The following is a 15,793-nucleotide window of genomic DNA, read 5'->3' on the forward strand; positions in this document are numbered from 1 at the left end:
GAGGGTTAGTGCAGCTGGGGCTGCTCTGGAACATCTGTAAAGCAAAATTCAGAAAAGAAGATTATACTGATATGTCATCTAATGCAGCTTAAAAATAAACAACTACATAAATAAGTAACTTTCTGGACTCTAAACCCTTGCTTAGATCCTGAACAAAAGTACCTCCAGCTTTTCTTGTGCATTTCTGTCCCAACACTCCTGCAGCAGTCATTTCATAACAGACCATGCTGTCCTTTTTTTCTTTTTGTATCAAAGAAGTATAAAGGAGAAAAACACAACTATATTTAACTTCAGAACTGTCCATCAGCCGTGCAAAAGCACAAGTAGGTATTTCAACTAGTAAACCGCGTACCACTTCGCTGCTAGAACAGGCTGGCATGGGAGCTCTGAGGCACAGTACTGCGTGATGCTGCGGTGCGGGCAGCATCAGACGGGCACACTGAATAAACGCTGCCCAGCCGCTCCTGCCCGCGCCCGGGGCGGGTCCGCAGGTGCGCCCCGGCAGCGGGGCCGCGTCCCGCTCACCGCGGGGAGAGCGCCCAAAGCCGCACCGGGCTGCAGCGCGCAGCTCGCGTCCCAAACCGACGCCCCTAACACCGCCAAAAGTTTAAGCCCCGGCGGGCGGGGCCGGCCCCCAGCGCGCCCGCCTTGCCCCGCTTTCCCTGCCGAGGGCCGCTCCGGGAGCGCGGCCGCGGCGGGGCCCTGCGGCAGAGCCGGGCTGCTCCCGCCCCGCACACCCCCCGGCGGCGGCAGGGGCGGGCAGGGCCGCTGCTCTGCCGCCCCCCGGCGGGCTCCGCGTCCCCGCCCTGCGCCCGCCCGCACCCGCGGCGCGCAGAGCGGCCGGGAGCGCGGCAGGGAGCGCCCCGTCCTGCCCGCCGGCCCCGGGGGCGCCCGGCCGCCATGTGAGAGCAGCGGGGCCCGCGGCGGAGCCCGTCCCCGGGGCGGCGGGGCCGCACCGGCTGCGGCCGCCGCGCTGCGGGGCTCAGCAGCTCTGCGGAGCCGAGCGGGCGGCAACAAGCCGCCCTGGCCCCCGCCCGCCCGCGGCCCCGCCATGGGAGCCGGGCGCGGGGAGACCCGAGCCGGCCCGAGCCGCCGCCGGGGCTGAGCGCGGCGCAGCGCAGGTACGGGGGAGCGAGGCGCGGAGGCGCCGGGGTACGGGGCGAGCCGGCTGGGCTGGGGAAGGGGCTGGCCGGGCTCCCTCACAGCTCTACCGGGAGGGGGTCGGGCGGCCTGCCCGGCCCTCCGGAAAGTTTGGGCAGGCGGCGCGGAGCCCCGGCTACCTTGCAGCGGCCGGAGCGCGATGCCCCGCGATGCCATCGCCGGGGGCCGGCGAGGCGGGCGGGTAGAGAGAGAGAGAGAGGCTTTTAAATGGCTTTGGGGAGCGGTACCGCGGAGGTGGGGTCGTGCGGGGAGGCTGCAGCGGCATTGCTTGTCGTGGCCGGAGTAGTGTACGTATTTTGGTTTGGGGTTTTTGGTGTTTTTTTTTTTTTCCCCGATTTGATGTGCAGTGTTTCAGGGAGAGGAGCCGGGAGCGCTGCCGAACTCCTGGAGGATGTGGGTTAAATAAGCCTCGGCTGCGGAAACTCGGAGCGGCTCTGCCTTGTCTTTCAAATACGGGCGAGGAAGAGATGGTGTTGTGCGCTGGTTTGGGTAGTTCGGAAGGGAGGTAGTTTGTCTTTGCTCGCTTTAGTGTGCTTGGTTTTAGTTGTCTGTTACAGAAACGTGCTCGCTGGTAGGTATTTAAACAGAACCCAAACCAGCGTACTTCAGACTGAATAAGAGGTTAATGAAAATCATCGTGTGTGCAGACAGTGAACAGCACTCAGCTGGGTAATTTCTGTTTTGGACCCTGCTGGATTTTGGGGAGCTCCATTTAATTAGCCGGGCGTCCGTCCTCTTCACATGTTGTCATTTGAAAGTTAAAAATAACTCCCCAAGCGCTCTGAGTTTTGCCGGCACCTGCCTTTGCCAGCGCTGACTCCCCGGAGTTCTGCGCGGTGCTCTCTCGGAGCCGAAGACGCCCGGTCCGTGTCCAAAGCCTGCTATTTATAAGAGTTGGCAGAGCGGGGGAGGAGGAGGAGGGATGCAGCAGCAGGCTGTTTGCCTTTTGCATAAACTACCGAGGCAGGTTGCATATTGTTTGAGATGTTGCATCGGTGGAGGCGAGGCGGGGTGCGGGGGGGAAGAAGTGCAGAAGCTGAAGTGTTCCTAATCCTTCTTTTCCTAGGGACTGTGGCTTTACGAAGCGCTTCCCTCCGATGTGAATGCAGTGTCCCCTGTGGGATGCAGTAGGTGATGCCCAGCTCTACTGCAATGGCAATTGGAGCTTTCTCTAGTTCTCTTCTCGTAACCTGCTGCCTCATGGTTGCCCTCTGTAGCTCCACCGTTCCCGTACAAAAACTGGCCAAGGCTCAAGACAAACAGGAGATAAAGGCGAGCCAGGAAAAGAGAGATCACACTTCTGCAAGGGACAGCCAGACAGGTCCTGGGAAAATGAATGAGATCGGCAGGAGCGGGAGGGAGGAGGGTAGCAGGGACTGGAAGAGCAAAGGAAACAGGAACTACTCGAACAAGGAGTCTTGGACTAAGCAAAAGCAGGCTTGGAGCAGCCAGGGGACAAGCAGTAAATCTGGGAGCATTCAAGTGCAAGAGCAAAGGGATGCTGCTCCTGAGGAACCTCAGGTGGCTGAAGATTCCTCTCTCCCAGCATCTGTTGCGAGCATCACTCCCGAGCCCCCGGAGGAGTACGCCTATCCGGACTACCGTGGGAAAGGCTGCGTGGACGAGAGCGGCTTCGTCTATGCCATCGGGGAGAAGTTTACGCCGGGCCCCTCCGCCTGCCCCTGCCTCTGCACTGAGGAGGGCCCGCTATGTATCCAGCCCGAGTGCCCCAGGCTCCACCCTCGCTGCATCCATGTGGACACCACGCAGTGCTGCCCGCAGTGCAAGGAGAGGAAGAACTACTGCGAGTTCCGAGGGAAAACCTACCAGACCCTAGAGGAGTTCATGGTAAGGAATGAAGCCAAAAGTCTTTGTGTGGGTTTTGCTCTTGTTTAAAGTGGTATTATGGTCTTTAACTGTTTTTCTCAGGGAATGTTCTGTGTCTCCCCTTCCTCTTCACATTTTTGTATTAATATTACTTCTGCAGTCTTGTAAAATATTCCCCTTAAACCTGACCTTTCTTGCTCTATGGTACTCTAACATTTTTAAGTGAGGGTGCCGATCTTTATTAATTCCTTTGATATTTACAGTAAAAAATGCTGTTTGGAAGGATGCTGCTCAGTGGTGTTATGGATTTTGTGAAAATTTTCAGCAATACATTTGCTTCCTTATTTAACTACTAACTGTTAAACTTCTGCCTTGCAGGGATCAAGCAGGGTTTTGTGGGCTGACTTCTATTCCTACTAATCAGTTTGTGATGATCCCTTCTTTTTTAACAGCCATTTTTTTTCCTTATTAACTATTTAGGTAGTGCCACCAAGGTTGCATAATGTTTGCTTTCTGCCAGTGACTATAGGCCTTCTTTTTAATAATAGCATAGTTTGCAGTCTTGATTGCAGTGATACCTAAAGAAAGGACTTGAAAAGCGTCATGTTCAGGGAAATCCTTTCAGACGAGGGTCTTTTTAGCATTATTGTGCAAGGTTGTTATCATTGAAAATGCAGGATGTTACAGTGCCCTCAAAAGTTTTGGAGTTGGGGCCAGTTTTCTGGTTGTTTACCTTGTCTTTTTCCATTTAGTATTTTATTGTGGCTGTGAGCAGGCTCTAAGATTGGCTTGTGAAATTTCTTGTGAGTGACTGTTAGATACAGGGCTGTTCCAAAACCCATTTCTGAATACACTGGAGAATTTCATGCTGAATATATTGAGGGGAGTATGAAATATAATTCAAGGTTCTGGAAGCTGAGCCCCTCTCAGGGTGGAGAAATAGAAAGTGAATTTTTGAATGCTGAAAGTCAGTTGTCACCTTTGCTCTCTGGTATTTGCACATTCCTGAAAACTTAGCTTTGGTTCATAATGTCTTTCCATGTTCTTCAGTTTAAGAGAAAATAAATAACAGAGCAGAACTACTTTGTCCATAATAAGAGCATTGTCATTTGCTCTCCTTAGGCAGTAATGTGCAGAGCACTGGCGAATTGCAAGGTATGGCAGAAAACATTGTATCATCCTCCCTATTTCCATGTACAGGGTTACATTCAACTTCAGGGTGAAGTTTTCTACTTCAGAGGGAGCAGCTACCTTAACAGTAGCTAGTTGGTGTGACCTTTTCAGAGGTGGCTTTTGAGATCCTTTCTTTCCCAGCAAACTTAATTCTTGAGGAGTGGCCAAAAGATGAAGCTTCTCCACACCTTCTCCATAGCTCAGTGTTTTAAAAGCTTCTCCCTGCTTTTCATTCACACTCTTCTACAGAGTTCTGTTTCTTAGCCTATTTCTGCAGTGGTGTTGTAGTAATGGCTGTAAAGCAAGCCTAAAATACTGTGTTAAATGTGTAGTAAGTGTAGAACCTTAATGTTCCCTGGTACATTTGAATATGACTGACAGCCTTGGTAAAAATAGTATTGAACGGTGACATTTATAGAAATGTCCTGAAAAAATTTTGGTTTTCAGCTTTCTTTTTAACTCCATTTAGCTTTTAGCCCTTGGCTTCATATCTTCCTCTAATGAAACATTACTGCTTTGTTTTACCTGGCTTTGGAAACACAAATGAGAAGGGATGTCTGCTCAGTACAAGCAAGGAAAGTTATTGATGCAATTAGGTGGTGGAACTGCAGCCTGATTATTTTCCTATGTGAGAACCTTGTTTTTTAGTTGAGATTCAGTGTTGGTTCCAATATTGTGAGCACCAGCTGTAAGTGCAGCTGTTTGCCCAGGCCACTGCAATCAGTGGAGTTGTCTGGCAACACAAGGTGCAGATGTAGTCAGGTTGCTGCTGCTCAGTGGAAGCAATAGCACAATGCAAGCAATTACACAGTTTCAAAGGTAATTTTGTGAGTTTAAATTTGATGGTCTTAGGTTACTAACATGCAATCTCTTGATTAAGGTCAGGGAAGGAGTTATAAATGGATAGTGATAGAATTTTTCTCTGTGTCTGCTCCTAGTATTTGTGGCAAAGTGTACCAGACATCACTGAAGGAAGAAGGTGACCTCCTAACATTTAAGTGACATTTTTTGTACAAACATTTATGTATAGGTGTATAATTATGCATGCAAGTGTTTGAGTCTGCTTACATAAAATTCCTATATGGCTTGGCATGGCAGAGAATTGCCCTGAGTGGAGCCAGAAGCTGAGTGTGCCAGGGAATTTGAGGTTTGATTCTTCTTTGTTTCTTCTTTGATTTGCAGTCCGTCCTTCAGGCTTTGCTTGCGTATGCATGTATGCATGCATTTTTGTGTTTTCAAAAAGGACATGGATGTCAGCACACAACACAACTTGGGTATAGGGAAAGGATGAAGTCTCATGAAGCTGTTTCCATCAGCACCACTCTAGTCACCTGTGGGTATTGTAGGGCAGAACAGCAGTGTGAGCATAATGTCCGTATTAGTGGAACTGGTAGCAAAATCTTTATTTGGTGAAATGCAATGGGTGTTAAAGTTCTGCACTGAAACTGAAGATTTCTAAAGCACGTGGTCCAAATCTTCCAAGTAAAATTTGAAAATGAAGGCTGACGTATAAAGTCTTACGAGAATAAGGAATTATCTTCAGAAGTGCAATGTTTTGGAAAAGACCTATAATTTTGAAACCTGTTGCTTTGTGTCTTTTAGAATTTCCTTGCTACCACAAGTGGTATTTGTTTTGTGGGTAAGTTACTTGGAAATCTGGAAGTCAACAAACCCAGATGAGTTTTGAAAGATCAGTGGTATTTTGAAGGCACAGAGGAGTAAAAGCATGGCCGGTACGTTTATTATTGTCAGTGTAACCCCATTCATGTTCTCCTGGGTCGTATCAGTGGCAAGAAAATATTAGCAAAAATTCCAGCACAAAAGTAAATAAATTTGGGATTATGACTGTTTTGGTTTTTTTTAATTTAGTGTTTCCAATGCTTAAGGAACCAAATGTAGATTTTATATCTGTTATTAATCCAGCTTTTGTTGGTTTTGTTTTGATGTCTTTTTGGTTTGTAATTAAAGTTGGACATTTGGTAGGAGAAGCTCAAATTACTTTGGACTACAAGTGATTTGTCACTTCTTAATTATGACAATTTACATTAAGCTGCTGGATAGACCTACTACCCTTACTAAGCTATAGCTTTCTTCCCACCCCACTAGTAGAAAATGTAGCAGTTTACAAGCAGTTTACACAGTAGTGCATTTGCTCTTTTACAGTGCCTGCAACTCCTATACCTCTGCTCATAAACTTCCCTTTAAACAATTCTAAAGAGCTAGGGCTTTTTTGCCATCTGTAGTCTATTTTCTACAGGTTTTATGGCTGCCTGGTGAATACACAAGACTTCTGTTGCCTCTTGTTGTCTTCCTGCAGTTTTTTCATAGGTAGAACTGCTGCTGCTACAGAGTTAACAGCTTCATCTGTAGACCATGAAGATGTGGTATCATTAGTTGTGAGAGAGAGATTGATATTATTTCCAGTCCAGCCTGGTTATGTCAGAAGTGCTGAGTGTGAGTGCTGCTGGGCTGGTCATTCCCCGCAGGAACAAGTGGGATGCTCCTTGCAATGACTGCCACTGGGAACTGCGCTGCAGGGAATGTGCTTGCACTGCATGAGTACAGAGGGGAAATGAAGAACCAAATGTGTCTTTTCATTCTGATTTATTTAGCTGCTGTTACATACAGGGACTGTCTTATTGTCTCTGTCCCTAGTGATAATTATGTCTCCAAGTATTAAGCTGCCATTTAGGTACAGAAGGTGGGGGTTTTCTACAGTTCCTGCTGTATCCTGATGATCAGTAAAAAGCAATGTGCTATTGTTTAGTCCAAGGATGAACAGATAATGGCTGACACTGATACCATTTTAGCAGCCACTGTGGTTTACTTGCATGCCTGAAAAGAGCTTTGTAGAAATAAGCTTGTAGAGACCATCCTTCCCACTGCGATTACTCAGGTTGGTGGGTTGTACAGATGACAGTACTTACCAAGGGTGTACTGTAAGTATTCCCCTGAAATCCCATTATCTATTACTCTAGAAGTGTCTTCATTACTGCAATCACATTAACAGTGCACTCTGTTCATGAAAGATGTAGTCTTCAGGTGTGTGCTGTATAGGACAGAAATGTGTATCAGGAATCATCATTATTAGATAAGAATTAGATCAGTTTTGTTTCTCAACCAATAGTACGTGACTCATTTTTCTGAGAATTTCAGCCTTTGTCAAATTTGGAAATCTAGTAAACCTATATAATTAGAATATGCTTAAGTTTTACAGAGGAGAGATTTTAGGAAAAACATCTTGCCTTGTTTCCTGATTGTCATCAGATACTCTAGTTTTTACACCACTTCCAATATTGAATGGCACAGCTACTAAGCAGTGTCCTGGACTAAGGAATGTCTTTTGTGGTAGCTACTGATCTCATTCAACTTTGATGGTTGGCAAATTTGTATCTTTTCCAAGTCATGGCAAAAAGTGTTAAATTTGATTGAAAGCTGTAGGTTTGCCTTGTTGATCCTGATCCTTGGAACTGAGCGCTGGTATTTTTTTCAAGTAGGATTATATATTGTATGATATTTTTATATTTAAAATAATATTTTAAAAATCAATCCTCCTTAAAAGCCATGTTTTTATAATTTAGTAAGTATTGTTTCTAGATATAACTCTAGAAGGAGCGATTCTTCTTATTAACTTAATACTTATGAACTCAGATTTGCTGACACTCAAAACTTCACATGTAGTTCAACTGATTACTTGAAATACCTGAGCCTTTCAGCTCTGAGCATTGGATCAGAAACCTCCTCATCTGCTGACACTCCAGCTCTGGAAGTGAGCGTGACAGTTTAAAAGCAATTACAGGACAAAGTTGTCCCAAATTCTACAATAAAGCTCTTCTGCACTGGACGGTCAGCCTCCGTGTGGGATTTCCTAAACATATGCATGGTGTTATCCTTGGTAGAGTGTAAAGCAGAGAGCAAATGCAAAGTGAGTAGCCAGCAAAGGAAACCTGAAATAAATAATAGTAATAAAAGCAGAAAGCAACACAGCAGGAGACCCTATTTAGGCTTTCTTAGCAGAGGGAAGGGCGTGAAAGATATCTGAGCGCATAAGCGAATAACAGCCTTGGCAGGTGGGAAGGAAAGTAGCAAAGCATGAATGAGCATTCAGTTGGAGATGATGCTTTGCAAGCATCAGCATGTTTGAACTTTGGAAGTGAGAAGGATGTGAGAGGCAAGCAAGCAGAGAATGGATTTGAGGGAAAAAACGTGATAGGCTGCCTGAAAAATAGGGAGAAGAAGCAAATGATCTGCAAGTTAGACATCTGGGTGATTCTTCAAAGCAAATAATTATTTTCTTTTTTAGATTTTTTTTCTGCTCTTACTGGAGAAGTGAAATGGGTGATTGTCTGCATCAGCTGGAATCTGGAATGAAAATGGTCCATAAAAAGAGCAACCTCCTCCTTAAGTAAATCAGTAATCTGCACAGATTTTAGATTTAGAGGATCACTAATAATAATGTTCAGCTGCATTTTCATCCTGTGTTCTGAGCATGGGGTACCCATGTGGTTTTTTGGAGTGCAGCAATGAGATTTACAGTTATAGCATTTATTGCTCTTCACATCCTTGCTTCCCTCTATCTTGTGTGGTATGAGGATATCAGCAATGCAAGTGAGATGTGCCTGGTCAGGAATGCCGAGGAGGGCAGCTGGAGTTATACATATGGCAAATACAGACATTTTCAAAGTCCAATTTTTACTAAAGAGAGTCTTGCTACTCTTTTGTTGGGAATTAATTTTGTTGAAGTAGGTCTTTCAAGTAACTCTCTCATGGTATTCCTATTCTGAAAGAGTTCTTCAAACGCAGTAACATTTCACTAGATATAAAGGATTTACCTGTATTTTCCTTCACCTCTTTCTTTGAATTTCAACTTTCTTTCAGAAAGTTACAAGTATTAGAAGAATTGTTCAAAAACAATTAACCTATGGGAAATACCTGAATTCAAAGGGATGGGGTTTTTTCCTGACTTCTCTTTGAAAAATGTAATTTTCAATAAAATGTAACTTCTTGCTACCAAAATACTTTCAAACCTGAAAAAATTACAGTAAGGATTTCCATTACAAGACATATCAAACTTCATTTAGCAAAACTTTTCTTCTTAAAATACATTTTTTTCTCTAAATTATTTTTGAACCTCTAATAGAACTAAACTAGACTATGAATTTAATTTTCAGGAAGTTCATTAGAAATTCAGTGAGGTAATTTTTGTTTAATTTGTATTAAAAGTCTTGGCTGTTGTTGTTTTCAACATCCCTCTGACTTTCCCATTTGGTGTGTAGGTTCAGAGAAGAACCTGTTTTGTTTTGGTTTTCTTTTCCTGCTGTGGTTCTATAATCTTGCAGGTGCCCAGTCTTGCTCTCTGCATTATTTAGACTGGGGAGGGAAAAGGATGTGAAGGAAAGAACATTTCAGATGAGAGGGGATCACTGCACACTCCAGGAGTGCATTAAGTGGAGGAGCTAAAGGGTGCCTGGGTTTGTGTTTCAGGTTTCTCCGTGCGAGAGGTGTCGCTGTGAGGCCAATGGCGAAGTGCTGTGCACGGTGTCAGCCTGTCCCCAGACCGAGTGCGTGGATCCCGTGTACGAACCTGACCAGTGCTGCCCCATCTGCAAAAATGGTGAGTGGTGGCTGCAAAGCTCCTCTGCCAGAGAGATCCATGGTGCCCTGTTCTGCTTTTGAAAAATGAATCGGATATGTCTTTTTCCTCGAACGGAGATGGAGTTGTTTGTGGATGGTGTAATCCTGTTGTAAGGAATCAGATCTCCCTTGATTGTGGTGGACTCAATTATGACCTACATGGATGTTAATACCAGCTGTTGGAGTATCTCTTGGGTATATAATTTGCATGAACTCATTGTGGTTGTGTTTTATCTAGGTTCACAAAATGGAACTCAGACTCTTCATATTATCCACCTTTCAACATGAGTAGGAAAAGCTACTTTTGTTCTCCATTCATATTTGTTTCCCTTTCAGATATTCTTCTCCTTTTTTTGGTTTTTTCTTGTTTCCTTAAGGCAAATCAAATGTACCTTATTGAGTTCATCTAATTTTCATAACTAAATGAATTAAACCCCCAAGTTTAATTGAATATTTTTTGTAACTAAATTAGACAGAAAGTATCTCTACTCCCAGCAAGAGCTTGTATTAGATCAAAGTCTTAGTCTATTTAGACGAAAGAAATTACATGACATACTAGCTCATCACTTATAAAGAAGAAATGATAATTTATTAATAGAAATGAAAGCTGCAAAATCTCAAATGAAATTATATTTAAAATTAAAAAGGACATTTAAAAATACTCAGATAATGTGCACACATCTATTATTTCTCTTGAATAGGTAGGTTTCATTACATTAAAATTGTACATTGCTAAAAAATACATGCTTAAAATTGTGGGAAAGTTGGGGGAGGAGAGAGTGTACAGCATATGGTTTCCACAAATTCAACAGTAGATGATAAGAGATTGTTAATTGCATTGGAGGAGTTTCATTTGTATGGATATAAAAGTAATTGCTTCATATCCCTTAATTAGTTGTTACAACCCTGAAGGAATTTATTCTCGGCTGTACAGCTTAAGGGCACTCCTGTTTCTGGAGATGAGGACAGGCATTTTTCAAGGCATTTAGGGACAGTTCCTGAGAAAGTCTGAGTTGGGAAGCTGGTGATGTCATAGCTAGCTAATCTGAAGGATCCTTTAGCACTTGTTTGATGGCATGAATGTCACTGACATTGTGCATGATGTGCTCTGCTGCAGTTCCCCAGGTCAAAGTGACTTTAGTTGGCACAAGGTCTGTTTTCAGTATCAGGGATGGAGTTACAAGCAGAAGACGTTTAGACTCTGTAGTCTTTCTCGCTGAACTTGTCCAGTGGTCTTAACAGTGTTTGGAGCTGGGTTGACTGTCCATCAGACATTCACACATCTGAATGTGTGCATCCACACATTCTCTCACAAGCAGCAACATAATGCACAGTAGTGGCAATCTCCCACTGATGCCTCTCTTTTGGATTAAGGTGGTGTAGCAGTGCAGGGTTTGGCTTGGCTGTTCACACAGATTCCCTGACACTTTTCCCAGAAATGAGGAAAAGTTACTGAAAACTGTACATGAAAGATGCCTTTTGTTGGGAGGAAACTGCCTTTTCAGAGCTGGTAAAGCTGTATTACCTGAGTTCTACCAGCAAGAAAAGGATGATCTTGTCCTCAGCCTCTGAATCCCCAATATTAAATGTGTATTTCTCCCATATAACTGTGAGCTGGCATCTCTGACCCAGTTTCAGACTAAGGTGACCACAGCTGCCTGTTTCTAGTCAGCTGTACTGTCACTTCTCTGCATGTCAGAGAACCAGCAGTGGCTTTCCTTGTTAGCTTTTAGATGAAGAAGAAAACCATTAGCAATAACAACAAGACCAAGATAGCTCAGAAGGAGCTCAGCTTTTCTGGATCAGCAGTTTCAGTATAATATCACAAAGAAACTTCTGAGGAAACCTCTCCATCGGGGGAGTGCATTTAAAAAACAAAAGGACTGTTTGCTTTTCGAGCTTAAAGTGTGGTACACATGCAGTTCTCTAGGAACTTCAGTGAATTGCTCAATGTTTTTAATTAGATTGGAGCAAAAACCTACTGAGCAGGAAAGCCTAGCCTGCATCATCCTCTCATTTTCAAGCCTGGTGGAACAAATGTGCTGTGAATGTTGGTTGGAGAAACAATCATTGTGTTGTGCTTCAGGGTTGATTGTTACAGCAATGACATCAATGACATCCTGTTAGTGACACAGAAGAGCTCTGGGTAATGTACAGGGAGCTCAGCCATTTAACCTGAATGGTGGGAAAGGTGGAGCCACAGAAAGCATCCAAGTGAGGTAACTGCCATCATGATCTGCAGTAGAGCAAGAAGGGGTGGGAGGTGAAGTTTGGGTTCTCTACATTTACTGGCATTGGTGTGTTGAAAATGCACACAGTCAAACTGATTTCCCTGCCTTTCCTGCTGCTTCTTAACATATGACACCTTCCCAGCTTGCCTGGTGGAAGACTGCTGGCAGTGACCCAAGAGTGAGAGCTGAGTGTCTGCCTCTGTCGCTGGTAAGAACGTACACAAATGCCCAATTAAGTATGGAGGAGATCCAGTGAAAGCCTGTGATTATTAGAAATTAATTAATTCAGTATATTGACAGGTGAGATCCCTTGTAGGAAGGCAGGTATGTAGTTGGCTTCTCTATTTTCACAAATTTGCTGGCAGCCCTTACGAGGAGGGCTGGATGTGTAACTGCACATTGGGCTTACACAACTGTGCACATGTGGAGGTACAGACTTGCTTTGGGTGTAAGCAGTGGTGAGTGGAAGACTTGTGGAATTAAAGAGTAGTTGTATGTGTAGTATTTAATAATCTTCTCCATCACATCCTGACTTTCAAAAAGAAAACTGGATACATCCATAGCTGAAGATATTATCTTCTTTGTGGGGAGGGACAGGGAGTGCTTTAAAAGAACATTTGCTCTGAAGAGTAGTATATAGAAGAGAAAAAAGATAACACCTCACTGAGATCTTAAAATTAGGGGAATTTTCCTGCTTTTTGTGTCTCAAATCACTGCAACTGAGGGAGCTGTTTTGTCTTTATCTTGTATAAATGGCCTGAAAGAAAATGGGGTAAGGAGAGAAGGGGATGGAGGAGAGGCTTCCTTCTCATGTGGATTACATGTTAAGCTTCATGCTTTTGGCAACCATCAGCACCAGCCACAAGAAAAAATCCAGAAAATTAAATCTGATTTCAGAAAGTTGCCTTAAGTAACAGGTGCTGAGTTGAGATCTCCATCCTGCTATACAATATTAGCATTGTTGTTATTTTTGTGGAAGACATCCCTGTTCACAGCGATATCAGTAACCTTAGATTCAGGTACAGACGTTTTTACAGTTTGTGCAGAGTTAAGGGTAAAGATAATGGGCATACAGTCACCCTTTCATTGGGAAAAGTCTGCATACTTGTCACTGATGCATTTGGGGCTGTGGAAGGGGGTGGGGGTAATACTGGTAGTGAATTATCTTTCTCTAGATTAGATTGCCTTGGTTGTGTGTTCCACCTGTATTCCCAGCATTAGAACCCTAGTAGGCATACACAGCTGAATTCTGCTTTGCCTAAGCCTGCAGCCATGGAGCAGCTGATGGAGTCAAGGGTGGCCCTGCTCCTGACGGTGTGCTTGCAGGAAGATGAGATTAAACCCATAACCCATGTGGAGCCTGAGGGGGAATCGTGGTTGCTAGACCAAAAAACATTTTGATCTAAGGTCCCCAAGAGATTTTTATTTCATTATATGGCTGAAAGATTGCCCCAGATAAAATGAAGGGGATCCTGTTGCCCTCCTAGTATTCATCTCTCTGTGTGTCAGTGTTGTTTCTCTGTCTACAGCAGGGAGAGCTGAGCTTCTCCTTTTGGCAAAAGCTCATAGCTGTACAGTCGAAAATGAAAACACTGATGCCTGGAGGGTCAAGTGTGTTCTCAGGGCTGTAACATTTGCAGGAAATGTCTATTTTTACTGGCTGTGCAATAGGGAGACTTCACTGATTGCAGTCCTTTCAGGTGCCTTAGGTCATTTCAGGACCTAATTTGATATTTGTGTTCATAGTTACAATTGAAATGCATGCATCATTTGGTTGAAATGATTGCTGCTAGTGAGGTGCATGTGTGATGTGTTGTGGCCAGGGAGGGCGTGTGGTGATGGTTTTGTATCCCTGTGCTGAGGTTGACTCACTGAAACTTGCTTTAATACCTTTCCATACAATTGCAGTGTTTAGGCCCAAGGTGACTTAAAAGTGCTTCTGAATGGCAAGTGGGGACCTGCATCTGAGAGAAGGAGCTCTCAAGGGAGCAAAACCCTGGTAACAGCTGGCAGAGCTGCTGTCTCCTTTTGCTACTGTTGGTAAAACAGGGCTTTGTCTCACCTCAGGACTCTGGTCTGTCAAACAATGGTGCTGGTTGATGCAGTACTGATGTCATCCCTTTAAGATCCAGGTGGAGAGATGCTCTGTTGGGCTGGGAGACCTGTCTGGCCATAAGAAAGAGGAGGATGTTTATTCTGGGCCCATGAAGGGAAGTTGCACCTTGGCAGCTCTCACGTGAGCTGGCTGTTTGCTCTGCCCTGCAGCCCCAGCTTTGCTCAAGGACCATAGTGAACCTGACCTGTAAAATTTAATGTCCTTCTGCAGTGTGTTTAAATAAAATATGATATGACCGTGACCATAAATGCCTTAATCTCAGCAATGAAGAAAGTCATGCTGGTGTCCAAGTAGGGGTCAAGGCAGGACTATTGCAAACATCAGGAATGTAACTGCTGTAAAATTTAAATAATCCGTGCTTTTGATTGTCCTCCCTTCCTTTTTCTATTGTCACTTTAAATACCTTTTTCAGTCATGCTTTGGCAGCTAATTTATATATAGCAAATGAGATCCAGAAGTTTTAACACCTGAGAGTGGATTCTTCAGTCTACATTATAAGGAGGGGACCAAATCAAGTAGTTATGATGCCCTCTTCTAGATGTAAAATATAGGTACCATAAAATGATTGTAAGTTCTAGTTGATAATATTGAAACAGTATTTAATCTTTTTTAATGGGATGTATGTTAAAAAGTAATAATCTAATGAACAAGAAAAATTTTAAACTAATCCCAGTTCCACCCAGACAGTATGCACCAATGTGATTTGTTCCCTTCTAACTTCTTGCATTTGAATGCTTGTGTATGCAGGGTAACATTTGCTCCATGTTTCTGTGTGCATGAATCGCTTAGCAAAAACTTCTGCCTGGACTCTCCACTTTAATAGAGCATATTTCACAAAATGATTTGTAATATGGGACTCCTAACCAAGAAATATTAATGTTCTAGGGGAATGAATGTTTCAGGGAGAAAAACACTATTTAAGTTGCATGAACAGCTGTATCTGATTAAAATTGCCTAGAGATTATGCAGGTAGGTTGAAAAACTGTAGCAGATACTTTGGCAGCCATGTATTGAAAACAACAATCTTGCTTCTTTTAGTCTGCATTGGGTGTTTAAAGTGGCTTCCAAATCTGGTTGGTGAAGTTGGTAAAACTAGTTGCAGTAGTTTTTATTCTTGGTTTCTGCTGTTGATGAAGCTGAGAGGAAGTTTGGTCTGTGTTGTCTTAATTCAAGGAATTCCTTAAAACTCATTTCATCTTTTCACTCACTTTCTACTGTGGGAAAGCTGGTGGCTGCATAGGCCATGTGTGCTTCCTGTGCAGAAATCACAGAATTTTATTCTTGTGCCATATTTTAGATACAAAGCTGTTTAAATGCACGTGGATCAGCACTGCAAAGTGGGCTGATCAAAACCTTATGTAGAAACCACAGAGGCCTTGTTGTTTCCAGCTCACATCCATGTGCATGTGTGCACGTGGATATAGGATCCACTGTTGGCATTGCTCATGTTCAGCTGGCTAAGGAGTGGTAGGTGTGTTATTTCTGCCTCCAAGGGTGTTTATTTAGTGTACAAGTTATGTTGACTTCCAGGATATACATGTTTTCCTAAGTATAGAAACCCATCAGACCATGAAAAGGATCTGTCTGAAGATATGGCATAAGTATCCAAATATTGAGCCTAGATCAGTTACAAGGATAAATCAGTTTATAT

General features: G+C 43.8%; 1 protein-coding gene across 1 annotated transcript in view; it reads left to right on the top strand.

The window, feature by feature from the left end:
* The first annotated feature begins 1,039 nt into the window (after positions 1-1,039).
* VWC2 (von Willebrand factor C domain containing 2) overlaps positions 1,040-15,793 on the top strand; it is a 54,657-nt gene continuing 39,903 nt past the window's right edge. Inside the window, exons 1-3 of the mRNA XM_030971569.1 lie at positions 1,040-1,121; positions 2,228-3,009; positions 9,646-9,775. Of these exons, the coding sequence (XP_030827429.1) occupies positions 2,296-3,009; positions 9,646-9,775 (844 nt within the window). The 5' untranslated portion in view covers positions 1,040-1,121; positions 2,228-2,295. The remainder of the gene's footprint in view (positions 1,122-2,227; positions 3,010-9,645; positions 9,776-15,793) is intronic.

Source organism: Camarhynchus parvulus, chromosome 2 (assembly GCF_901933205.1).
Source record: "Camarhynchus parvulus chromosome 2, STF_HiC, whole genome shotgun sequence".
Lineage (NCBI taxonomy): Eukaryota > Metazoa > Chordata > Aves > Passeriformes > Thraupidae > Camarhynchus > Camarhynchus parvulus.